At 45.8% G+C, this 23,424-nt stretch overlaps 1 protein-coding gene across 2 annotated transcripts in view; it reads left to right on the top strand.

Annotated features, from left to right (window-relative positions):
- The window catches only part of CLSTN2 (calsyntenin 2), a 731,303-nt gene that overhangs the window by 596,148 nt on the left and 111,731 nt on the right, over positions 1–23,424 (top strand). For both annotated transcript variants that reach the window (XM_044946560.2, XM_006061606.4), the window contains exon 6: positions 17,849–18,034. In XM_044946560.2, the coding sequence (XP_044802495.2) occupies positions 17,849–18,034 (186 nt within the window). The remainder of the gene's footprint in view (positions 1–17,848; positions 18,035–23,424) is intronic.

The following is a 23,424-nucleotide window of genomic DNA, read 5'->3' as shown; positions in this document are numbered from 1 at the left end:
TAAACCAGTATGCATTTCCTTGTTTGTTTTCATGACAGATTTGGTCAGATTTCCAAAAGTGGACAGTGAATGAAGTAGACAGAACTTTCCAGAGAGATTCTGTTGGGCTGTGGGTATACCAACCAGACTTCACTGGAGCCCAAAGGGACATGGTGGGCCTCACCAGGTGGGAGGGATTTCCCTTCTCCCTCCCTTCCCATGGAACCGAGTCAGTCACTGAGGTCTGGGGGCCTTCAGAGCATCCACAGTTGGGGTCCTCAACAGGAGGCTGATCACCCTGGTCAGAAGGGCAGGGCAAAGCATGGGCACATGGGCCCAGAGCAATGTGGAAGCTCAAGGGGTCTGGAGAGGCTTGGAGCTCCCCTGTCAGACTGTGGGCTGATGTGGAGTATCTGTCTGGGGCTGTAGAAACTGGTACACTCCAAGGATGACGAATTTCTGATAACCTGGTTGATGGAAACTAGTATCTATAGTGCAGTGTGACTTCATTTTCAGCCTAAGACACGTGGGTTGTTCAGCCTTATTTCAGCAATGAGTCATTTGCGGGAGGCCAGAAGCCCCTCTCTCTCTCCCAGTGCTGGGTCTGTCTCTGACCTGCATCCCTAGGTGACAGCAGCCAGTGATACTCGGCAGCACCCGTTGGCAAGGAGCACAGCAGGGCCCATCTACCCACTGAGGTCTGGTGAATGGCAGCCACATGTGGACTGACTCGCCCACCTTCTTCCTGGCTACAGGCCCAGAAGCAAACAGTGACAGCATGCCACTCCCTGCCAACCTCCCAGGCTTTTGCTCTTCGGGCTCTCAGCCCCCCATGGATTTGTAACACCCTTCATGACTGAATGCAAGACAAAGCACCCCATGCCTAGTGTGTGGGCAGTGCTCAGACCTGCCAACAGGAGCTCTGTGGCAAAGGGAAGCGGCAGGTTGTCTGTCTGCCCAAGTGGCCAAGGGAGAGGGATGGTTTTCAAGCAGCATTTACAAGTTCTGTATGATAAGTAGCAATTGGACCACTGCAACTTTTTAATATACATATATTTTAAATTATAAAGTGTTTCCTGCTCATTTGAAAAGAATGTTTTAATATATATATTTAAATTCTATTCATTTCTTTGTGGCTGTGCTGGGCCTTGTTTGCCGAGCGGGCTTTCTTCTGGTTGCAGTGGGTGGAGGCTCCTCGGTGTTGCGGTGCGCAGTCTTCTCATTGTGGAGGCTTCATGTGTTGTGGAGCGCGGGCTCTAGGGTGCGCCAGCTTCTGTAGCTGCAGCTACCAGGCTCTAGAGTTGTGGCACATGGGCTTATTCGCTCCATGGCATGTGGGATCTTCCTGGCCCAGGGATTGGACTTGCGTCTCTTACATTGGCAGGCAGATTCTTTACCATTAGCACCACCTGGGAAGCCCTTGAAAAGAAACTTTGTAAAGATAATAATTACAGTAAAAGTTCCCCATGATCCAATGAACGCAGTATTACCAATATTACGGTATACTTTTCTCCCTTCATACACAGTCATTTGAACTTTGCGTGTTTCCCACTTAGTGCTTCATGTATTATCCCACTTCATGAAACCATACCACCCTCTCATCAGCTGCCTAACATTCTTTCAAAGAAGGTCAAGCATGCCTGATGGGGTTCTTGAAGTCAAATGGGGTAAAGTGATTGTCCAGCTTTAGCTCGGTTCTGCTTTTCTGTGTATCAATGAATATCTGTGCAAAAATCTTCGTCTGCATTTTGGATTACTTTCTCAGGAGTATTATCACCTGGGCCAAAGCATATGGTCATTTTGAGGCCCAAGATATGTTTTGCCAAGCATCAGTCTAATCATCTGTGATGACTCCCACTGCCCATCCATGTGAGGGACACCTCTCCCCAATCCTGGGCACTTGGACTCTGATTTCCAATGTATTTGATGGATTCTGAAGCTTTGTGCCATATTTTCCAAAGAGATGATAATTTGGTCCCAATTTTAGAAAGTCACTCAGTGAAATGAAAAACCCTGCAGTCCTCTAATATCACCTGGAGTTGTGGTCCTTTTGTTTAAAAAAATTAATTCTGCAACCATGTGCCAATGATCTATCGATTAAAGAGATTTACGTGACTGGAGCCTGAAAAGTTTACATAAGCCATCTTTACAAAAAGACTGAAAGTGTGTGCTTGAAAAACCATATGCTTGCATTGCAAATGCTTTTCAAGGCTATAAAAGTAAAGATTCTTGAAGAATAGCTACTCCATCTTGTACCAATAATGCATTCGTCCCAAGATAAGAAAATTGCCTGGAAAATGCTCATGTTTATTGGACATAAGAGAGAAAAGCTTCTATAAATCCAAGAGAAAGTACCCTGATTGGTTGAGTTAATGATTTCCCCCTTGGGAGACTTGTCTTCCAGAATGGCTGCTCTTAAATTGCCTGGTTTCTGCCTCTTTCCAGCATCAACTCTGCTGGACATGTTTCTGCATGTGAGCTGAGAATCTCGGGGATAAAAAGGGTGGGGAGTAAGAATAGCCAAATTTGGCAGGGGGCCCTGGTTTTTGAACACCATGTGGTTCACTTCAATGGCAGCATTGACAATCCCGGAGAGTGTGGAGCCAGGGCGAAAGTGGGAGGACCCAAGCTTTAGAGAAGGGGTGCCCACATCAGCAAGTTCAGAGGCTTGTTGGAAAACTAAGGTGCTCCCAAGGGCATCAGAGGACCAGTGAATGGATTCCCTCCTAGCATGCAAACAGCCAGGGGCTGACCAGATTGGGGTGCAGTGCCAAGGGGGCCTGTGTCAGGCATGGGAGAAGAACAGACCTCACCCCCGGCTGAGGGCAGATCTGGAGACACAGTGCACGGAGTGAACCCTAAACCCAGCCCAGCAGAACAGCAGCAGCATCCTCAGTTCAGAGAGGCTGGAAGGAGCAGGAGAATCCAAGAATAAAGACAGCAGGAAGAAAGTCTGACCAGAGCAACGGGCCAGGAAGATTCCCAGAACCCAGAACATGAGCACGGACACCTTCCACGAAGCAGCCATATCGTTCATTCCCCAGATATGTAGTGAGAACCAGCCATGTTCCAGGAACTGCACCAACCACTGGAGATTTCAAATCTAAGCAAAGGAGGCAACCCGCTCTTGTGGAACTCGTGATGGTAGATGGAGATGGAGGTGAGGGGTGAGAGTTTCAGGTGGAAAACAATCACGGAAGTAAATGAACAGCTTAGTCTACTGTTCACAACCAGTCATGTGGCCAACCCCAAAATCACCAGGGAAGGGAAGTGTACTCCTTCCACCGGAGGAGAGTGTCAATGAAAATAGTCAATAAACAATCAATAATAAGGGTACAAAAGAGTTTTATTTGAGTCAAACTGGTTTAAACCAGAAGCCGGCTTCCTAGATTACTCTGAGAAACTGCTCCAGAGAAGCAGAGTTTTCATCACAGTTTTGTATCTTGTCAGAACAAAGAATATTAAACAAGTCATGGTTACATTTCTTTAAGATTTCAAAAAAAAAAAAAAAGAACAGACCAACATGTACACAGCGAGGCAGTATGGCTTTGGCACCTGGGAAGGGAGTCGTATCGTCAAAGGAGTACCAGCATTGGTGTACCAGGTAGAGGGGCGTTTAATCCTTATTTTTAACATGGACATTGTTTGCTTCTGGCCAGTGTGCCCTTTTCTTTCATAATTAAAGCAGATGTATACTGTGTGTTTGATAGGCCACAAACAGGCTATTTTAGTTAGCAGAAACTTCAAGTTACCTCACATGTAAACCAAAGTGACTTCCCTATATCTCAATATATGAAAAAATGTTTTATCAATCACATGGTCAGGAGGTATAATCTAATGCCTCACAACTGGAAGTGGCTCTGTCTCCACTAAGAGCTCTGGTCCTGCATCTGTAGTTCTTCTGGAATCAGAACCCAAACAATGTGAAGAAACAAAAGAATACTTGTTCTAAGCTCATTCGGTGTGAAGTCCTACTCTGCTGGGTCAGCTTTCAGGCAGCAAATAGATCTCCCTGTAGGCATCCTGCATAGGGAGCAGAAATCCCTTCTCAGGCCCCTCCCCGACTGTTGGCAGTCATGAATGTGGTGAGAGATGGAGTGGGAGTTTAATGCCCAATATGTTTTGGCTGAAGCTCCAATACTTTGGCCACCTGATGTGAAGATCTGACTCAGTGGAAAAGACCCTGATGCTGGGAAAGATTAAAGGCAGGAGGAGAAGGGAACGTCAGAGGATGAGGTGGTTGGATGGCATCACTGACTCAGTGGACATGAGTGTGAACAAGGCCTTCACCAGGAGATAATGATGTGCTGCAGTCCGTGGGGTTGCAAAGAGTTGGACACAACTTAGCGACTAAACAGCAAATTGTTTTGGCTGGTCATTTCCAAGTCTGTCTCTGCATCCAGATCACTTTGGGGAGGAGGGTTGATTAAAATCACAGATTCCAGGGCTTCCTCCTCAAAACCTTCTACTGGAATCTCCCAAGGTGAGACCCAAAAGGCTGTCTTGAGAACTTTTACAGGTGATTTTCCTGAAGCCAGCCCTGACCCTGAATCTGTGTATAGACAAGAATTTGGGGACTGCAGTGTGAGCTCCATGTAGATGAGGTAAATTGCAAGCCCTGTGAATTGGGAAGGAGAGAGCACAGTCTAGATTGGAGCAATCATGGAGGATTTCCTGGAAGAATAATTGGATATATTGTGGTTAGGCAATGTTAACCACTATAGATTAGAAGGTCATAAAGAGAGGTAAAGTAGGAAGTTGTTGTAGTGATTGGTCCAGGTGAGAAGTAATGATGGCTGTAAAACTGGAGTGGACCAGGACATGGAAGCAGCCTAGATGTCCATCGGCAGATGAATGGGTAAGAAAGCTGTGGGACATGTACACAATGGAGTAGTACTCAGCTCTTAAAAAGAACACATTTGAGTCAGTTCTAATGAGGTGGATGAAAATGGAGCCTATTATACGAGTAAAGTAAGTCAGAAAGAAAAACCCCAATACAGTATATTAATGCATATATATGGAATTTAGAGGGATGCTAACAATGACCCTATATGCAAGACAGCAAAAGAGACATAGATGTAAAGAACAGACTTCTGGACTCTGTGGGAGAAGGTGAGGGTGGGATGATATGAGAGAATAACATTGAAACATGTATATTAACCGTATGTGAAATAGACCACCAGTCTAAGTTCGATGCATGAAACAGGGCACTCAAAGCTGGTGCACTGGGACAACCCAGAGGGATGGGATGGGGAGGGAGGTGAGAGGGGGGTTCAGGATGGGGGACACATGTATACCCTTGGCTGATTCTTATCAATTTATGGCAAAAACCACCACAATATTGTAAAGTAATTAGCATCAATTAAGATCAATAAATTAATGTTTAAAAAGGAATTTAAACAAAACCTGGAGTGGAAAGAGTTTGATCTCAGGAGTCCTCTAAAATTCAGAAGCAGAAGGGCATTAGTAGCCCTGTAGATATATAGGGTAAAATGTTACAGTGCTCTAAAGTATTGCTTTCTAGATTTGAAGTCTTTGGATGTAAGTTTTAGGAAATAGGATATTATCTAGAGTAGTGCTTCTGGACTGAATCTAAGCTTGTGCTGCTCAATGCCTGACAGGTCAATAAATCAAGGGACAAGTTGTTGGGGCAAGGAATAGCGACTTTATCAGAAAGTCAGCAGACCGAGAAGATGGGCGAATGGTGTCCCAAACAAGTATTTTATCAGAGTTAGAATTCAGGCTGCTCTTATACTAAAAGGAGAGGGGCATGTGGTTGGTTGTTGCAAACATCTTGGTGTTAGAATCCTTTGTTCTTGCAACTATGCAGGTAGGTCAGGTCATGAGGCTTCTACAGACCTCCAATAAGACAAATGTTATTCTCTGTTCTGTAATTTCTTATCTCTATATAAGCGGAAAACTTTTATACTCTTAAAGATTAGAGCATTGAGAATAGTTTATCGTGTATATTTCAGGGAATTAGCAACATTCTTGTAGCCAAAAAATAGAATACAAAGGTTAAAATAAAAGAAACAGATCTAATAGAAAGTCAGGTTTGTTCTTCCCTATTGTACTTCTCAAATCACCTATGGTGAAGGATTGGCTTTTTTCCCAATCATCATGGACCTTAATTCTTTAAAAACAATGAGACAAATTTCTAGAAAAATGAAATAAATAGCAAAGACATTCAAAATGTAAGCCAATTTTTAAGTATTATTAGATTTGATAAGCATAAAATCACCCTGTCAAATTGCTATAAAGTTTTTTAAAATGTTACCCTGGATTTCTATGGCAGACCTATAACAAGCAACTCCAAGGCCACACCCCTCTATAGACCACTGTGAGTAGCATTGTCCCAGAATCTGTTGTTTCCTTTGCCCTCCACAAAATCAGAAATGGTCTAGGCTTGGGATTCTCAGATGGCACAGTGGTAAAGAATCTGCCTGGCAAAGCAGGAGACCCTAGAAATGTAGGTTTGATTCCTGGGTCCGGAAGATCCCCTGGAGTAGGAAATGGCAACCCACTCCAGTATTCTTGCCTGAGAAATCCCCTGGACAGGGGAGCCTGGCAGGCTACAGTCCATGGGATTGCAAAGAATTGGACACAAATGAGCGTGCACATGCAGCATGCAGATCCTTTCAATTTAATCTGATCATAAGCATCTTTATATGATCCTTACTTACCTCATGGTACTGGTTCTCCTGATTCACAATAATAGGCCAGAGAAGAGGGTATGATAGAAGCCCCAGATTTTGTCAAGGAGCTATTGGGCAGGAAACTATCTGCAGTTGCCTGGATGCTTCCAGAATAAGGCCTGAAAGTGTCCACCCACATGCCTGACTTTGAAATCCCCCAGGTGACGATGTGAGGGTTTTCTCAGACCAAGGATTTGGTAACAAGATGGTGACTTGGGATGAAATTAAACCCCTTCTATCATCAGGAAATTAAAGAGAACTTCACAGGCAGGACAAAATTTGAGGACAAATTACTGGTTGTCTCATTTGACATTTATTGAGACATCTTGGGGGACTAAAAAGGTTGCAAATACATGAGGGTTTCCAAAATTGGAGCCGCATATAAGTGCAGTTTCATCATCATACACACTCGTCCACAGACACTCAGGCTGAAGTGTGTATGTATGTGTGTACACACAAATGCACATGCAGGCATGCACACCCACACACACAGCAGCTACATCTAGGATCCTTCACATTTTAATGCCTGGCAGTCTAGCTTCCCTGCATTGCTGCTGCTACTGCTACTAAGTCGCTTCAGTCGTGTCCGACTCTGTGCGACTCCATAGATGGCAGCCCACCAGGCTCCCCCGTCTCTGAGATTCTCCAGGCAAGAACACTGGAGTGGGTTGTCATTTCCTTCTCCAATGCATAAATGTGAAAAGTCAAAGTGAAGTTGCTCAGTCGTGTCCAACTCTGAGCGACCTCATGGACTGCAGCCTACCAGGCTCCTCCGTCCATGGGATTTTCCAGGAAAGAGTACTGGAGTGGGTTGCCATTGCCTTCTCCATTCCCTGCATTAGGCAGCCAAATTAGAATGTGTGAGTGTGTGTATGTCTGTGTGTGAGTGTGTGTGTTTTGATTTTCATATATCTAATCATTCACTCATTTCTTAGATATTTATTGAATACCAGTTATGCACCAGGCCCTGTAGAGTGATGTACAAGTTATGCTCCGGTACATGAATAGATGATACATGAGTCAATAATTCTCAGTGGGGAAGGCCAGGCAGGAGTTGGGTGGAGGTAGGGCGCATCACCAAAACGAGACCCAGACAACCTCCTTTACAAAGTCACATGCGATTTGGGACCGGGAGGAAAAGAAGGACCAGCCACCAGGGTGTCAGGGACTGAGCACCAGGCAAAGGGCTGCTCTGAGTTGTACCTCCTGATCTGAACCGTGGGTATTTTTTCTCTTACCTCCTTCTTTTTTTGTAGTTAATTAAGATCTCTCTTTTTAGTGAGAATTAAAAGGTAATAAAATGCTCTTGTGAAGATAAGTATAGTAAATGGAAAGGGGTCAGCAATGACGGAAGGGAGAGGATTCCTTATATTTGTAATTGAGTTCAGAGAGTTTGTTTTCCTTCTTTTGAAAGTGTGCCTGTGTGTAATTGTTTTTAATTGGGGAAGGGAAAATCGCATAATTTAATGCTTAAAAAGCGATGTATGTCTTATGTATTGGGCCCAGGCTAAGTAGTTTGCATATATCATCTGATACAAACCCTTTCAACAGCTCTGAAATAGGTGATAATATCACCAGTGTTTGCATGAGTAAACTTAGGCGGGAAAGGAACTGACTGGCCCCCCAGCACATGGTACCAGTAGGTAGACCTATGACTTACACCTAGTCTGACCCCAAAGCCTGGGCTCCTCTCTCTGGGATAGTTAATTAATATTCCCATTCTTCAGGTGAAGAAACTGAGGCTCAGAAACATGAAGGGACATGCCCAAGGTTATTCAGCTGGAAAGACAGCTATTGGGGTCAAAATGATTTTCAAGACAGTGACAGCAGAGTGTTACACCAAGCATGGGGCCCTTCTGTACATGAAGCTGGTCTTGGAGCCTGGACTGGATGCCTGGCTCTGACTCCTTCCAGCTCTGACTGGAAGTCTCAGTCTCTGACTGAGTCTCTGACTCAGTCTCTGTCTCCCACCAGCTAAATGTCCCATCTCCTGCTTATAGACCCACAACAGCAGTAGAGAAAATGTTAAAAGAAAATGAACTCAGAAAAGCCAGGATTCCTTTTAGAGGTTGAGTTTTGGAGTCCTATAGGCCTGGCACAAGTCCTGGCCTTACCACATATATGATCTAACCTTATCTCCACACCAGTTCCATGAGCTATAGTTGTAATTTCTCCCCATTTTACAGACAAGGAGTGTCTTGCGCAAGGTGCAGTAGCTGGCAGGCAGAGGAGGCAGGCATCTGACTCCTCCTCCCGCATGTCTCTACTTCGTTGTCTAAGCATCATCATGGCTCTAACCAAAGTCAGACTGGGATTCTGAGGACTTCATTCCAGGAGCCCTGGGGGGAGAGGAGACATGAGGAGAGTCTCAGAAGCTGGCTCTTGTCACTCTTTTACCAAAAAGCTCACTTCCTGGCCCAGCACTCAAGTCCTTGCTAATCTGGCCCCAAAGTTGCTTTCTGGCCCATCTCACACCAGGCCTCCTAGATGCCCACTCCTGGCCTTACCTTTGTCTACACTTGATGCGTCCCACCAGGCCGCTGAGTGGGGAGCACCATTCATATCATTTTCCATCTAAGTAGCACTGCTTGTTATTGTACCAAGGCCATAGTGGTGACACCCTCCAATTCTCTCTGCCCACCATGTGCCCCGCATCCTGCAGTGCTGTGTTAACCGTGCCTTCTGCCTGCATCCTGATGCTTGGAAAACCAAAGCCTGGCTGAGCCTGGAGAGACTGCCCCCTCAATCAGCGAATTCCTAGAGAGAACGAACACCTTACCCTTTTGCTTTTCAGGCACTGACCAACCAACCCAGAACCTACATCCCACCCACCTCTTTTATCAGGGTCTCACACTCCAGCCAACATTTACCTGCACTAATCACCCCAGGGCCAGGTACCAGACAGCTAGGGACAGCTCCATGCCCCAGAGCCCACTGAAATTATACAAACTAGCTGATTCTAAGGCTGCTTACCTTGCCTGACTTCTTCCTTCCATGCAAACCATAGCACAGGCTCTTGCCCATGGTTTTTTCCTCTCCCTCTACCTCTTAACTATCCCTGGTGAGTCTCCATGCATCCCCAGTGGTAGGGGACCCCCTCAATTGGAGACTTGTGAGTATAACAAACTCTCTTTTCAATGGCAATTATATCCTGATCTGCTGGCCTTATCACACTTAAATAATAATACAACCTATGCTAAAACAAAGTCCAGGTCACTTCCTCCAGGAAGCCTCCTTTGTTCACTCTAGTCAGTATAACTTACCTCTTCTTTATTCTCTGGGGTCTGCTTTTTGTCCCTCTGTCTGCCTTAAAGCTGGCTGTGTGCCTGTCACTGCCCTTACCTGACTGTCAGTGCCTCTGAGTCAGGGCTCATGAGTTACACTTTTCTGTCTCTCATGCCTGGGGCTCTGCCTGGCGCATAGTAGGTGCTCAGTAAATGCATAGCATCAGAATAATGATAAGAATGATACAAGACTGCTGATAGGAGTAGTACCAGTAGCTGTCTGTTCCTGGTGCTTTGCATTTGTTATTGTTGTTTTGTTGCTAAGTCATGTCAGACCCTGCAACTCTATGGACTGTAGCCCGCCAGGCTCCTCTGTCCATGGGATTTCCCAGGCAAGAATACTGGAGTGGGTTGCCCTGCTCCAGGGGATCTTCCTGACCCAGGGATAGAATCTGCATCTCCTGCTAGGCTAGCAAATTCTTTACCACTGAGCCACCAGGGAAGCCCTGTGCTTTGCAAACCTTTTCTCCAATTCCCAAAGCAACTCTTCAAGGTAGATTTATGTAATCACCATTCTTTGGATGTGAAAATGAAGCTCAGAGAGGTTCAGTGATTTACGCAGGGCCACACAGCCAAAAAGTGGCAGAGTCATGATTCAGACCTGAGTCTGTCCAACTGCAGAATTAATCAGAGGCCCAAAGATAACTGCTTCACAAAGGTCACATGACCCAAATTTGGGTGAGATGAGATTCAAACCCAGATTTCTTCAAGTCTTCAAAATTTGGCTGAATTGAACTGAAGTTAAATTCCCCATTGTGTGACCCTGTCAGTGGTGACCGTCTGTGTGGCTTGATCGTGAGGTGGCAATCGGAAATATTTTAGTGTTCTGGACACCAGACCTAATCTAGCTGTTAAGTGACATTTCCAAAGCACAGTCTGCATTCTTCATACCCTCACTAAACACCCATTTATAGCTCTTCACTGGTCCTAAGATGAAACCCAAACCTCTTAGCCAGCATTTATCATCTGACCTCCACTTACCTCTCCAGCCCATCTCTACCTCTTCACTCACCCCCAGCTCAGGTGCACTGGATGCCAGTGAAGATAAAGATGCTCCCTGTTAAGCATGTACACCTCCTGAGCTTCTCCCAGTAGGAAAAGAAGTCCCTGGGTACCAAATCAAAGTCAACCATCCCTGGAAGAAAGATTTGAAAGATGCCAGGTGGTTGACACCTACAGAGTCTGGTTAGAATATCAGCCGCCTGAACAGTCCCTGATCAGGACAACCCCTTTCCTATCCCTCCCCCTCCCCAGCATCCCCACATCCAGCCATTTATTTTGTATGAATGCAGCAATTTCCTGGACAACCTGATGCTTCTTCCTCTGCTAGGAGCTGAGACTAGGAAGAGCTGGAGGCCCTTGAATATGCACAGTTAAGGAAAAAAAAGCATCAGACACACCTGTGTCTTTCCCTTCCCTCCTTCGGTGTCACTTCTGAGTATAGAGTTGGAACGATTTACCGAGTGTCTTGAATTACAAGAGCCCATAAAGCCTGTGCTTTCCAGAAGTCTCAGCTTAGCTTTTTTCCACCTCCAGGCATCTAATAAGAGAGTTCTAAGTAGTTAATCTTTTCCTAATGAGAAAATATATGTTCCCCAAATTCAGCAGGAGTTATAATACATTCATCCCATTTCTAAATCTTTAATCCCCTGAGAGGGAATTTAATTCCTGAAGGCATTCCAGGGTAACCTTTCCAAGGATGTTTATGATGTCATTGAGCCCGAGTATTAAAACAATAGGTGGTCTACTTCTTTTCTCTTTATTTAAGAAAAAAAATGAACAACAGTTCATTAACTAGTCTCTAGATCTTTCATGAATTGAAATTATTTTCTTTCCAAAAAGATTTTGTTTCCAAGTGGGATAGTTCAGAGAAGTTTAGGAAGCTTGTGAACCAAAATGGGATGTTTCTATCATGAGGTATCAGGGGGAAGGTTGTTCTGTTGGGCCCTTAGCCTTCAATGCATACATCAAGCCCATGAGGAGGTATAAGTATCTCAGATCTACAGGTGAGGCCACAGAGGCCCAAAGATAACTGCTTTGCAAAGGTCACATGACCCAAATTTGGGTGAGATGAGATTCCAAGCCAGATTTCTTCAAGTCTTCGTTATCAAAGCAGCCCCTCGACCCCTACAACTACCCCCAAGGTCAAGCATTGATGAAACTGACAATATTCCTTGATCCTTCACCATCATCAGAAATTATCATTTAAAAAAAATTTATCAGTGTAAATTGAATCTTCAAAGATGAATCTGTAAAAATCGCCATTCGCAGTCCCAGCAAATCCTCAGAATCATAGAGCAGTTATTGTAAAAGAACTATATAGCCTTGAGCAAGTCACACCAACTCTCAGCCACAGTTTTTGCCATGTGCACTATTAAGATAGTGACACCCACTCACTGGGTCACTGGGAGGATTAAATGAAAGAACAGATGTCAAAGCACTTAGCATCTTGTAGATGCTAATAATTGTATGTCCTCTTATTTCCTGCAATAAATGTTATTGAATACATGATCAATTAAAAACATTAATACTATATCTGATGAATGTGTCCATTGTGTTTGAGGCTGAAATGACTCAGCATTTAATCTCCCCAGATCCTGGGTGGTAGGTGCTACTTTTATTCAGGCTCAAGATGGGTAAGTGGTTTATTCAGAGTCCACGCAGGAAGTGAGAAGGCTGGAATCTGAATCCAGGCACCCTGAATTTAGAGGTCATGCTTTTAGTCATCTTGACATCTACCCTCCAGAAAATGAAAATGAATAGATATTTCATGTGGCAAACACTGAGTTTGATGACTTGCCTTTTGCTCTCTTAAACCCCCGCCCTTTCTTGGAAAATGAAAGATGTTTGTGTGAGCTTCCCACTATCTCAAGGATGCTACACTCAGAAAGCTTCATTGATTTCTTTTACGATATGGTTGCAGTTTGCCTGCTCTCCATAAACCCTCAAAAACACCCCTCATGAGATCACAAAAGCTACTGGCAGGTGTGATGTTCTTCAAGATCTTTTCTCCCTGATTTCTCCTTGGAGAGGGCCTTGCCCCCTTAACCAAAGGCAGCAAAAGGACTGAAAACTTTGCTAGGATCTGTCTCCGCTGTTCAGTTCAGTTCTGTCACTCAGTCGTGTCCGACTCTTTGTGACCCCATGGACTGCAGCATGCCAGGCTTCCCTTCACCAACTCCCAAAGCTTGCTCAAACTAATGTCCATCGAGTCGGTGATGCCATCCAACCATCTAGTCCTCTGCTGTCCCCTTCTCCTCCTGCCTTCAATCTTTCTCAGCATCAGGGTCTTTTCCAATGAGTCAGTTCTTTGCATCAGGTGGCCAAAGTATTGGAGTTTCAGCTTCAGCATCAGTCCTTCCAATGAATATTCAGGACTGATTTCCTTAAAGATTGACTGGTTTGATCTCCTTGCTGTCCAAGGGACTTTCAAGAGTCTTCTCCAACACCATCATTCAAAAGCATCAATTCTTTGGCACTCAGCTTTCCTTATGGTCCAACTCTCACATCCATACATGACTACTGGAAAAACCATAGCTTTGACTAGATGGACCTTTGTTGGCAAAGTAATGTCTCTGCTTTTTAATATGCTGTCTAGGTTTGTCATATCTTTTCTTCCAAGGGGCAAGCGTTTTTTAATTTCATGGCTGCAGTCACCGTCTGCAATGATTTTGGAACCCAAGAAAATAAAGTCTGTCACTATTTCCATGGTTTCCCCATCTATTTGTCATGACATAATAGGACCGGATTTGTTGAGCTTTAAGCCAGCTTTTTCACTCTCCTCTTTCACTTTCATCAAGAGGTTCTTTAATTCCTCTTCTCTTTCTGCCATAAGGGTGGTGTTATCTGCATATCTGAGGTTATTGATATTTCTCCCAGCAATCCTGATTCCAATTTGTGCTTCATCTGGCCTGACATTTCACATGATGTACTCTGCATATAAGTTAAATAAGCAGAGTGACAATATACAGCCTTGTTATTTATTTGCTCTGGTACTTACACTCCTAAAAAGACTTGAGCTGGAATTTCTCATCAAAGATAACCACTAACATACCTGGATGAGAAAGAGATGCCAGCAGCCCCCACAAAACACCAATAACAGGAATGTCTTGGGCTTCTCCAACTGAAGAGGCTTCCAGAAGCAGATGTTATGAGGAATCTCTCACCACTAGCAGGAGAGACTCAAGAACTGATGATGTAGGGCCATACCATGGGCATCCTGCACAGAACCATTTCTCTAATCTTTTTAAATTGCATCTCTAAAGAGAAGGATGATGCAGAGAGAGAGGAGTGAGGAAGGGAAAGAGAACAGCCTCCTCCTTGATACCATGTCTTGTTACTGGGAAGATATTCTTCCATATCATTTCTGGACCAATTGCCTTTGAGAACAAAGAGAAGCAAACATGTGATGGCTTCTGTTGGGATGGTTGTTTCTGTAGGACGAGAGTAGGGGCAGACAGGGAAAGTACCAGATAAGCTACAAATAGGCTATGGGTTCTGTCTGTGGCTCGAGAAAGGCTGCCATGGCTGAAGTCAAGGTTAGGTCCCTAGGGCTCCCCAGATCCACCTGGAAAATATTTCCTGGGCTTACAGATTGGTGTGGAGGGATCAAAAGTAAACTCACAATTCCTGCCTTTAAAGAGTTCCTAGTTACAAGAAGGGGAAGGCACACAAATGGATCATTCCAATGACATCCTACAAGATCCATTCGTGCTTCCTACCACTCTCTAGTGAGTATCTGCCCTGTGCAGGGCATTGAGCAGCATGATGGGGATTCAGAGTTACCATCAGCTTGGACTCTACTGTTGAGAATGCTGTGAGGGCACAGAGGAGGGTTTCTATCCAGACTGGAGATATCCTGAAAGTTATGTGGTAGAGGTAACAGACAGAAAGGAACAGGAAGGGAGCTCCATGCAGAAGAAATCGCATGACTGAACGCACAATGGTATGCGACTTTTGAACCTAGGTTGAGACGAGCCTGGTCATGTGTGGACTGCTGCTTACAGCATGGTGACTTTCAGATATATCAGACAAAAAGTCCTCCTGTCTGCCAGTGATTTGTCGTTTAGATTGACCTGGGGCCACATGGGCTATAGCAACTCCATGGTCTTATCCTCCAGGAGGTAATGGGCCATTCCAGACACAGCTCCTGGGGGCTCTGAGGAAAGACATATAATTGGGTATATTCTCTTTTACCTATAGTCATTGTCTTCTAAACATCCTTTCAATGGGAAGAAAATCCAAAAAGAAGTGAATATATGTATATGTATGGCTCATTCACTTTGCTGTATAGTGGAAACATTGGAAAGCAAGTATACGCCAATAAAATTTCATTTAAAAACAAACAAACAAAAATCATCCCATAGCAAGTTTCCTGGTGATGAACCTCACAACATGGTGTTAAATCTTTGCTCGTGACTCCAAAAAAATACATTAAAGGGTGGTTGGTTAACTTGGGGGTTCAGAGCTAAACACAGATTGCCGGGTTATGTGGAATGTGCAGGGGGTGTGAGCATCTCCTTTCCTCTCTGGGGAAGGAATAGCAAGGATTGGAGCCCTACTGCATGCCAGGCCCACATGGTTGCCCCACTTCACTGATAAGGTGCCTGAGGCTTGGAGACCTTCAATAACCTGCCGAAGAACTTCCTGACCTGATGGAGTCAAGCCAAGATCGGTGCTGCCTTTACTTCAAACAAGCTTCTCTGAGGCTCCCCATGGGCTTTCATCCTTGACATTCAGGTATCAGCTCAGACAGGAACTCTCTCCATCTAAAGAAGTTCCTCTCTGTCACCACTTTTCCTTTCATAGCACTTACCCTCCGCAATAGGACAGCATGGCGTATCCATTGCTTGTCTCTCTCTCAGCTCCACAAGGCAGGGACCCTTTCAGATTCCTTCATTGCTGTATCTGTGATGCTCCAAGCAAAGCTGGGGACATAAGAAGATCAAACATATGTTTGCTCACTGAACAAAGCCATCTGTCCCTAAGCTCAGCCCTTTCACTCTGCTGGTTTCCTCAAGATGGCAGCCAGCGGCCAATGGGTATTTTCAGGAAGCCCCTTGGTGGCTGATGAATGATCCTAAATGCAAGACTTTCTGAGTTTCCCAAGGGTGAGGCAGGCAATCCATAGATTTTCATTTTTACCTTGGCATAAAGACACCATCCAGGGACTTCCCTGGTTGTTCAGTGGTTAAGACTTTGCCTCCCAATGAATGGGGTACAGGTTCAACCCCTGGTCCAGGAGCTAAAATCACACATGCCTCCAGACAAAAAACCAAAACATAAAATAGAAGCAATATTGTAACAAATTCAACAAAGACTTTAAAAAAATGGTTCACATAAAAAAACTTTTTAAAAAAGAGATACCACCTAGCAATGTGACAAATGTTTGAGAGTCATATATAATAGTATCCACAACGCATGTTCCTTGATGATTCAGACTTCTACCCACAAGTCTGGCTCAGGCCTACGTAGACTTCTCAGGCAGGCATCATTGTCAGCAAGTGCTGTTGCCAATCACCATGAGCATGACCTTGCCTAGACTCTAACTCTCCACTATTGTTGTTTCAATCAGTTCTTATGTACACTCACTCTCAGTGTTTATTTTTGTTGATTGCTCTTTTTTGTGTGGTGTCATTTTGATTGTGATTTTGTTCCTCTCCCACACTTTGATGTCTCCAAGTTATTTTTCCACTAAAATGCAGGGATAAGACCATCAGCCCTACTTAAGTCACAGTCCTGAAAGGGAAGGAATCATTGTGCCTAACCCCATGGCCTCATGGAATCCTGAATTACCTTGGCCTCTTTTTTTGTTTGTTTGCTTGTGGCAAGGATGTATGCATTCCTGAAAATCACCTTGTGGGGAAAAATGGGACGAGGGACTCAACAGTCAAAAACATCATCGGTGATGCATAAAAAGAGACAAAGGGACTTCCCTAGTAGTCCAGTGGTTGGGAGCTCACCTGCCAAGGCAGGGGACACGAGTTCAATCCCTGGTCCTAGAAGATCCCACATCCCCCAGGGCAATAAGCCAGTGCATCACTATTGAACCAGAGTTCTACAGCCTGTGCTCTGCAACATGAGAAGTCACTGCTGTGGGAGGCCTGCATACGGCAACTAGAGAGTAGACACCACCCCTTCATCACAACCAGAGAAAGCCCAAGCACGGGAAGAAAGGCCCAGCATGGTCAAAAATAATAATGAAATCAATTAAAAGCCAACCTTATTTGAAAAAAAAAGACACACACAAAAGCAACACCAGCACAGTTTTACACAGGTTAAATGATTAAGAAATATATAAGTACTACAGTAAATACGATACCTTGCCTTGAAGAGACCTGAAGTTTGCTTGTGGTGGTGGATATAAGAAGGGTTGAAGCTGATGCATTATTGTGAAGTGGGTTTTTTGAATGACAGAGAAAGCTGTAACTGCATTGCAGGCAGGTGTGGCTCATTACACATGGCGCGTGGAGTAGCTGGTAGATGTTTTGAGGTCTGTACATGGGCCTGTTTTGTGCCTTCCTATATGGCTTAGCTCAGCCAGGCATGGATTTCTGAATTCACCTAGTATTTCTTGGGGACAAAATCTTGCATAAGCAAATGCAAGAAATGAAATGAAATGAAATCCCCATTATCCTCAAATCATTTCCTAATGTATCGATTGTGGTGGTTTAGTCACTAAGTCTGCCCGACTCTTGTGAACCCATGGACTATAGCCTGCTAGGCCTATCCCTTGTTCATGGGATTCTCCAGGCAAGAAGACCGAAGTGGGTTGCCATTTCCTTCTCCAAAGGTATCAATTGTGTTGGAACAAAGGTACATTTTCAAAGCGCGTGTTACAGCAGAACTGCCTGCACCTTACTGACGGTCACCCTTTCCTTGTTTACTCAGACTGGACCAAGAGGATCGAGTACCAGCCTGGCTCAGGGAGCATGCCCCTGTTCCCCAGCATCCACCTGGAGACGTGTGACGGGGCCGTGTCCTCCATCCAGATCACCACAGAGCTGCAGACCAACTACATTGGGAAGGGCTGTGACCGGGAGACCTACTCTGAGAAGTCCCTTCAGAAATTATGTGGTAAGCTTCCCTGTTTGGGTTATTTTTTAATTCATTGTTTTAAACAATATATACAAAGCGTATCCCACTATATTATGAAAGAATCAGCCGCTCCCCACTGCACTGGTACATGTGACCCCTGGAAGAATATTAAGTTTACTTATTATGGTTAAATCAGCAATGCCCAACCTTTTGGCACTAGGGGCCGGTTTCATGGAAGACAGTTTTTTAAAGTTTTTAATTTTGTATTGCTGCTGCTGTCACTTCAGTCATGTCTGACTCTGTCCGACCCCATAGACAACAGCCCACCAGGCTCCCTCATCCCTGGGATTCTCCAGGCAAGAACACTGGAGTGGGTTGCCATTTCCTTCTCCAATGCATGAAAGTGAAAAGTGAAAGTGAAGTCACTCAGTCATGTCCGACTCTTAGTGACCTCATGGACTGCAGCCTACCAGGCTCCTCTGTCCATGGGATTTTCCAGGCAAGAGTACTGGAGTGGGGTGCCATTGCCTTCTCCACTTTTGTATTGGGGTATAGCCAATTAACAGGCTTTCCAGGTGGTGCTAGTGGTAAAGAACCCACCTGCCAATGCAGGATACCTAGGAGATGGGGCTTTGGTCCTTGGGTCAGAAAGATCCCCTGGAGGAGGGTGTGGCAAGTCACTCCAGTATTCTTGCCTGGAAAATCCCATGGACAGAAGCCTGGTGGGCTATGGTCCACAGGGTTGCAAAGATTCAGACACGACTAAAGCAACTACACACAGCTGATTAACAAGCAATGTTGTGATAGTTTCTGGTGGACAGCAAAGGGACTCAGCCATACATATATACATATCCCTTCTCCTCCGAACTCCCTGCCCATCCTGGCTGCCACGTAAAATTGAGCAGAGTTCCCTGTGCTATACAGTAGGCCTTGTTGGTTATCCATTTTAAATATAGCAGTGTGTACATATCCATCCCAAACTCTCTAACTATCCCTTTTCCCCTTTTTTCCCCCCTGGCAACCATAAGTTTGTTCTCTAAGGCTATGAACCTCTTCCTGTTTTGTTAGTAACTTCATTTGTATCATGCCTTTTTAGATTTGTGGAAGACAATTTTTCCACGGACCGGAGGTGGGGGTGGTTTCAGGATGATTCAAGCGCATTACATTAACTGTGCATTTTATTCTGTTATTATTACATCAGCTCCACCCCAGATCATCAGGCACTAGATCCCAGAGGTTGGGGACCCCTGGGTTAAAGGGTTGTAAGGCTCAGCTTTCAGCACCAACCATACCTGATCAGACCCCACCATGTACCAACTCTAAGGCTGTGGGCAAGTGCAGTGACAAAGCCTCTATTCTTTATCGGTAACATAGGGATGTTATGTTCCTGTGTACACACACGGGCACACACATGTAGACACGGCTCCAGGAGTGGAAGAGCACCTAGCATGGGACCTGAAGGAACATGGCTCCCTTGTACTGTGTTGATTTCAGAGAGGTGCCTTCCCAGGGACCAATGTGAAGGGTGGTGCCAGCCTCTTAGGGAGAGGTGGGTCTCCTCCTCCAGGACCAGCTATGGCACATGAGGGCTTACTGCAAATGAAAGTGCTGGACTGTTGTTCCAAAATTATGAAGGATTTTAAGGCAGAAACAGCAAAGCATGAAACCAAGCTGGGGGCCCCGTGTGACTGTTCAGGTCACATGCTGGTGAAGCCGGGCCTGGATGGCCATGCTGGAGAAGAGCTAGGCTGGGAGGAAAGATGGGGAATGTGAAGGATCCAAGTGTGGGGGACAGAGGGCTGGCTGTCAGTGTGCTGAGACATGGTGCCCCAAGAAGGAAGCAGGCTGGAACTGGGAGCCAGGCTGATGCAGGTTCTATCCGACGAAGCTTAGCTTTATTGAGCACCTGCTGTGTGCACCTCACGCATGTGTGCGTTAGTCATCCAGTCGTGTCCGACTCTTTGCGACCCTATGGACTATAGCCCACCAGGCTCCTCTGTCCAAGTGATTCTCCAGGTAAGAAGTCTGGGGTGGGTTGCCATTCCCTTCTCCAGTGTGCTTCACATGCCCTACCCTAATTCACACTGAGGAGGGTCTTATTCATCCAGTTTTAAACATGGACAATTAGACGCCCAGAGAGGAAAAATTATTTTTAAGGTCACACAGGGAGTGACAGAGGCAGACTTTGAAAGTAGGTCTATGGGAGGGAAGGGCTCTTTGGCTCTGGATCTGTGATGCTGGGCCAGGCCTCTGGAGCTGGAATGTAAATCTCTCAAGTCAACTGCAGAATAAGACACAGTATGGCGGGAATGGTTCCATGTGCTTGGTAAACCAGACCGTGGGTGTGTTGATGGGCCTCTTTCCTCCCCACCATGTATATTTCATTTCTTTCTTGTTCTCTCCAAGACTATTCAGGCCCTCACACAGCCTCTCCAGCCGGACGGTGGGCAGCTCCAGAAAGAGCTTAGTCTTAAGACGGGGCATATACTTGGGGGTAACTCCATCTCACACGGAAGATATGACTTCCTGAACACAGCCTGCAGCCCCTCCTGGGGGCCCCTCCACTGCTGTCTTTGCAACAGATTTCCTCCCTCACCACTGACACACAGACACATGCACACACACTTATGTGCGCACACACACACAAGGTGCACACATGCACAAAAGGTACACACAGGCACACAAGGACACACACATTCACACACAGATGCACACGGGCACACAAAGTAGGCACAGGCACACAAGGACACACACATTCACACACAGATGCACACGGGCACACAAAGTAGGCACAGGCACACACACATGCACACAAGCACACACATGTGCACACAGAGGTACACACGTACACAACATACAGGTACACATGTGCACACAATGAAAACACAGGTACATACACAGGCACACACTCACAGCTTCATGCACGCAGCTCTTGCCCAAGGACCAAGTGACAATTTGAGAACTGGATGTGCAGTATGCCCTGCTTGGGTAGCACAGTGCCCCATTTATCATGTTGCCAGGCTGGAAGGAGGGCCCATGGGAAGGCAGGCTTTTCTAGAATGATGCAGGAGATTGGGGAAAACAGCACAGCCTAAGTATTCCAAACAGCTCTTGTAAAAATGCCCATCAGCAGCCCACAGTACTGAGAAAGCTGCCTCCAGTGCTCTTTACTCCACACACAGAGAAGCCATCTCCGCCAACATCTCATTTTGAATGAATATCCCATCTTGCTCCCTGTGCACCTGAATTATAAGTCAGCTCAACCCCACGCCACCGCAGGTTACAGTCATTTCCTCAACTCCTCCAGGTTAGGAGATGATGGAGTCAACTTGTTAAAGATCAGATGAGCCCAAGGGCACGCACGGGTGATTTGATTCTGAATGTTGCTGGGGGGAGAACAGGAGATGGAGAGAAGGAGAGGATTTTTCAAGGGAAGAAACTTTAAAGCAAAATTGCATCTGGTTGTTAATATAGCTCACTCCTCTGGGCTGCCAGCCTCACCTGGTGGGAAGGCAGGTTAAATCAGACAGGAAAGCACTTTGTCCTGAGATGCAAGCTTATCTAGTACTGGGAGCGACCCTTTGTCAAGCTCAGCTGGAAAGAATCTGCCTGCCATGTGGGAGACCTGGGTTCAATCCCTGGGTTGGGAAGATCCCCTGGAGAAGGGATAGGCTACCCACTCCAGTATTCTGGCCTGGAGAGTTCCATGGACTGTATAGTCCTCACTTACACTTCCCGGTGTGCACTTCTGGGAACCCCGAGTGAGCCTGATGGGGCGGGTCCATTCCTGCCTCCAGATCAGGAATCTGCCTCTTGAATCTACAGAGGAGAAAAGGCAGAAGCAAATGAGTGAGACACATGCCCATCCATGTTAGGTCTGCTTCCTTGGGCCCCACGCTCTCTCCAGACCGTGAGGGCAAGATAGACCCGATCTCTTCTAAAGCGGAGCCTGGGTTGTGATTCCTGACTCATGTGGGGCTCCTTAGGTTCTGAAGACAAGCTTCTCTGCATTTTCCCTGGCTTGTCGACAAGCTGCTGGCAGGGTTTCCCAGCCAGAGGGCTACCGTGACACTTTAAGCCCCAGTGTTCATTCTACATAACTTCATTGACACTTTAAGCCCCAGTTTCATTCTACATATCTTCATTGACTTTGGATAGTAACAGGGAGACCAATTAGGATGTTATGGCCATAGTCTAAGCAAGAGATAATGATTTCTGAACTAGGGGAATGGCAGTAGGGATGAACCTAAGACAGATTTAGGAGGAAAAATCGGTAAAGGTCAACCATTGATTGAGAACTGAATGTGCAGTATGCCCTGCTCGGGTAGCACAGTGCCCCATTTATCATGTTGCCAGGCTCAAAGGAGGGCCCATGGGAAGGCAGGTTTTTCTAGAATAGTGCAGGAGATTGGGAAAAACAGCACAACCTAAGTATTCCAAACAGCTCTTGTAAAAATGCCCTTTACAAGCAGTTAAAAACAAGGAATCTTAGAAGATTCTAATGTGAGCATCTAACTGGATGAGAGTGCCACCAACCAGAACTAGAAATTCCAGGCAAGGGTGGATTTAGGGGACAGTGATGACAAATACCTGTGAAACAGCCAGGTGTGGGTGCCCAACTCTAGGATGACTCCCCACCCTCCCGAGCTCCCGAGGACCTGCCACCATCCCACTGGTCCATCGTTAGAGCCCATTTCTTCCCAGTGTGCTGCCTCTTCTGGGCCAGAGTATTCCATTTGTCACCATCCCCAGCTCATTCCCATCCCTATGCCTTTGTTCATGATTTTTTTTTCCTGCTAGAACCTTTCTCTCCTTTACCATTCCAAACCCTTTCCTTAAGTCAATATTTGCCTGCCATCTCTGCTATCAGAAGCAGTGCTGGAGGGCTCCCGGGTGCTTTTGAATTCTGGCATTGCTTCCGTGACACTGTCCTTGTGCAGTAGCCCAGGCAAGGCTGTCTCCCCCTCTGAAAGAGGTCTGATCAGTGCCCACCTGCTTCCTCTTCCTGCAGCATCATTCACAAGGAGCAGTGATGGCATCCCTGAATAAGGAGCCATCAGACAGCAGCCAGGCAGAGCCACTGTCAGGAAGTACCTGGCAGGTGCAATAGCACCAGAAAAAAGCCTCTTTGTTTCCAAGGGAGCACCAGACGTCAGCCATATTGCTGCCTGAGGTTTGCACGCTGAGACTTTGTAAAACATGATGCAAGCTCCTGCGCCTGTGTCCCTTTCCACTTGCAGGAACAAATTTAGCCTAACACGGTCCCCCAGTGACCTTCCTGTATGTGAAGCCAGGCCTCGTGGGGAAGCTGGACAAGCTGCTTATCACTTCCTCTGGATTCAGAAAGTCAAGATGAAGAACTCTGCCATCTCAGTCCCAGGTTTTCCCAAGGTGAAGTGTCATACAACTGCCTTGAGAATGAAATGTAC

The sequence above is a fragment of the Bubalus bubalis genome, chromosome 1 (assembly GCF_019923935.1).
Source record: "Bubalus bubalis isolate 160015118507 breed Murrah chromosome 1, NDDB_SH_1, whole genome shotgun sequence".
NCBI lineage: Eukaryota > Metazoa > Chordata > Mammalia > Artiodactyla > Bovidae > Bubalus > Bubalus bubalis.
This window is presented reverse-complemented; position numbering and strand designations above follow the sequence as displayed.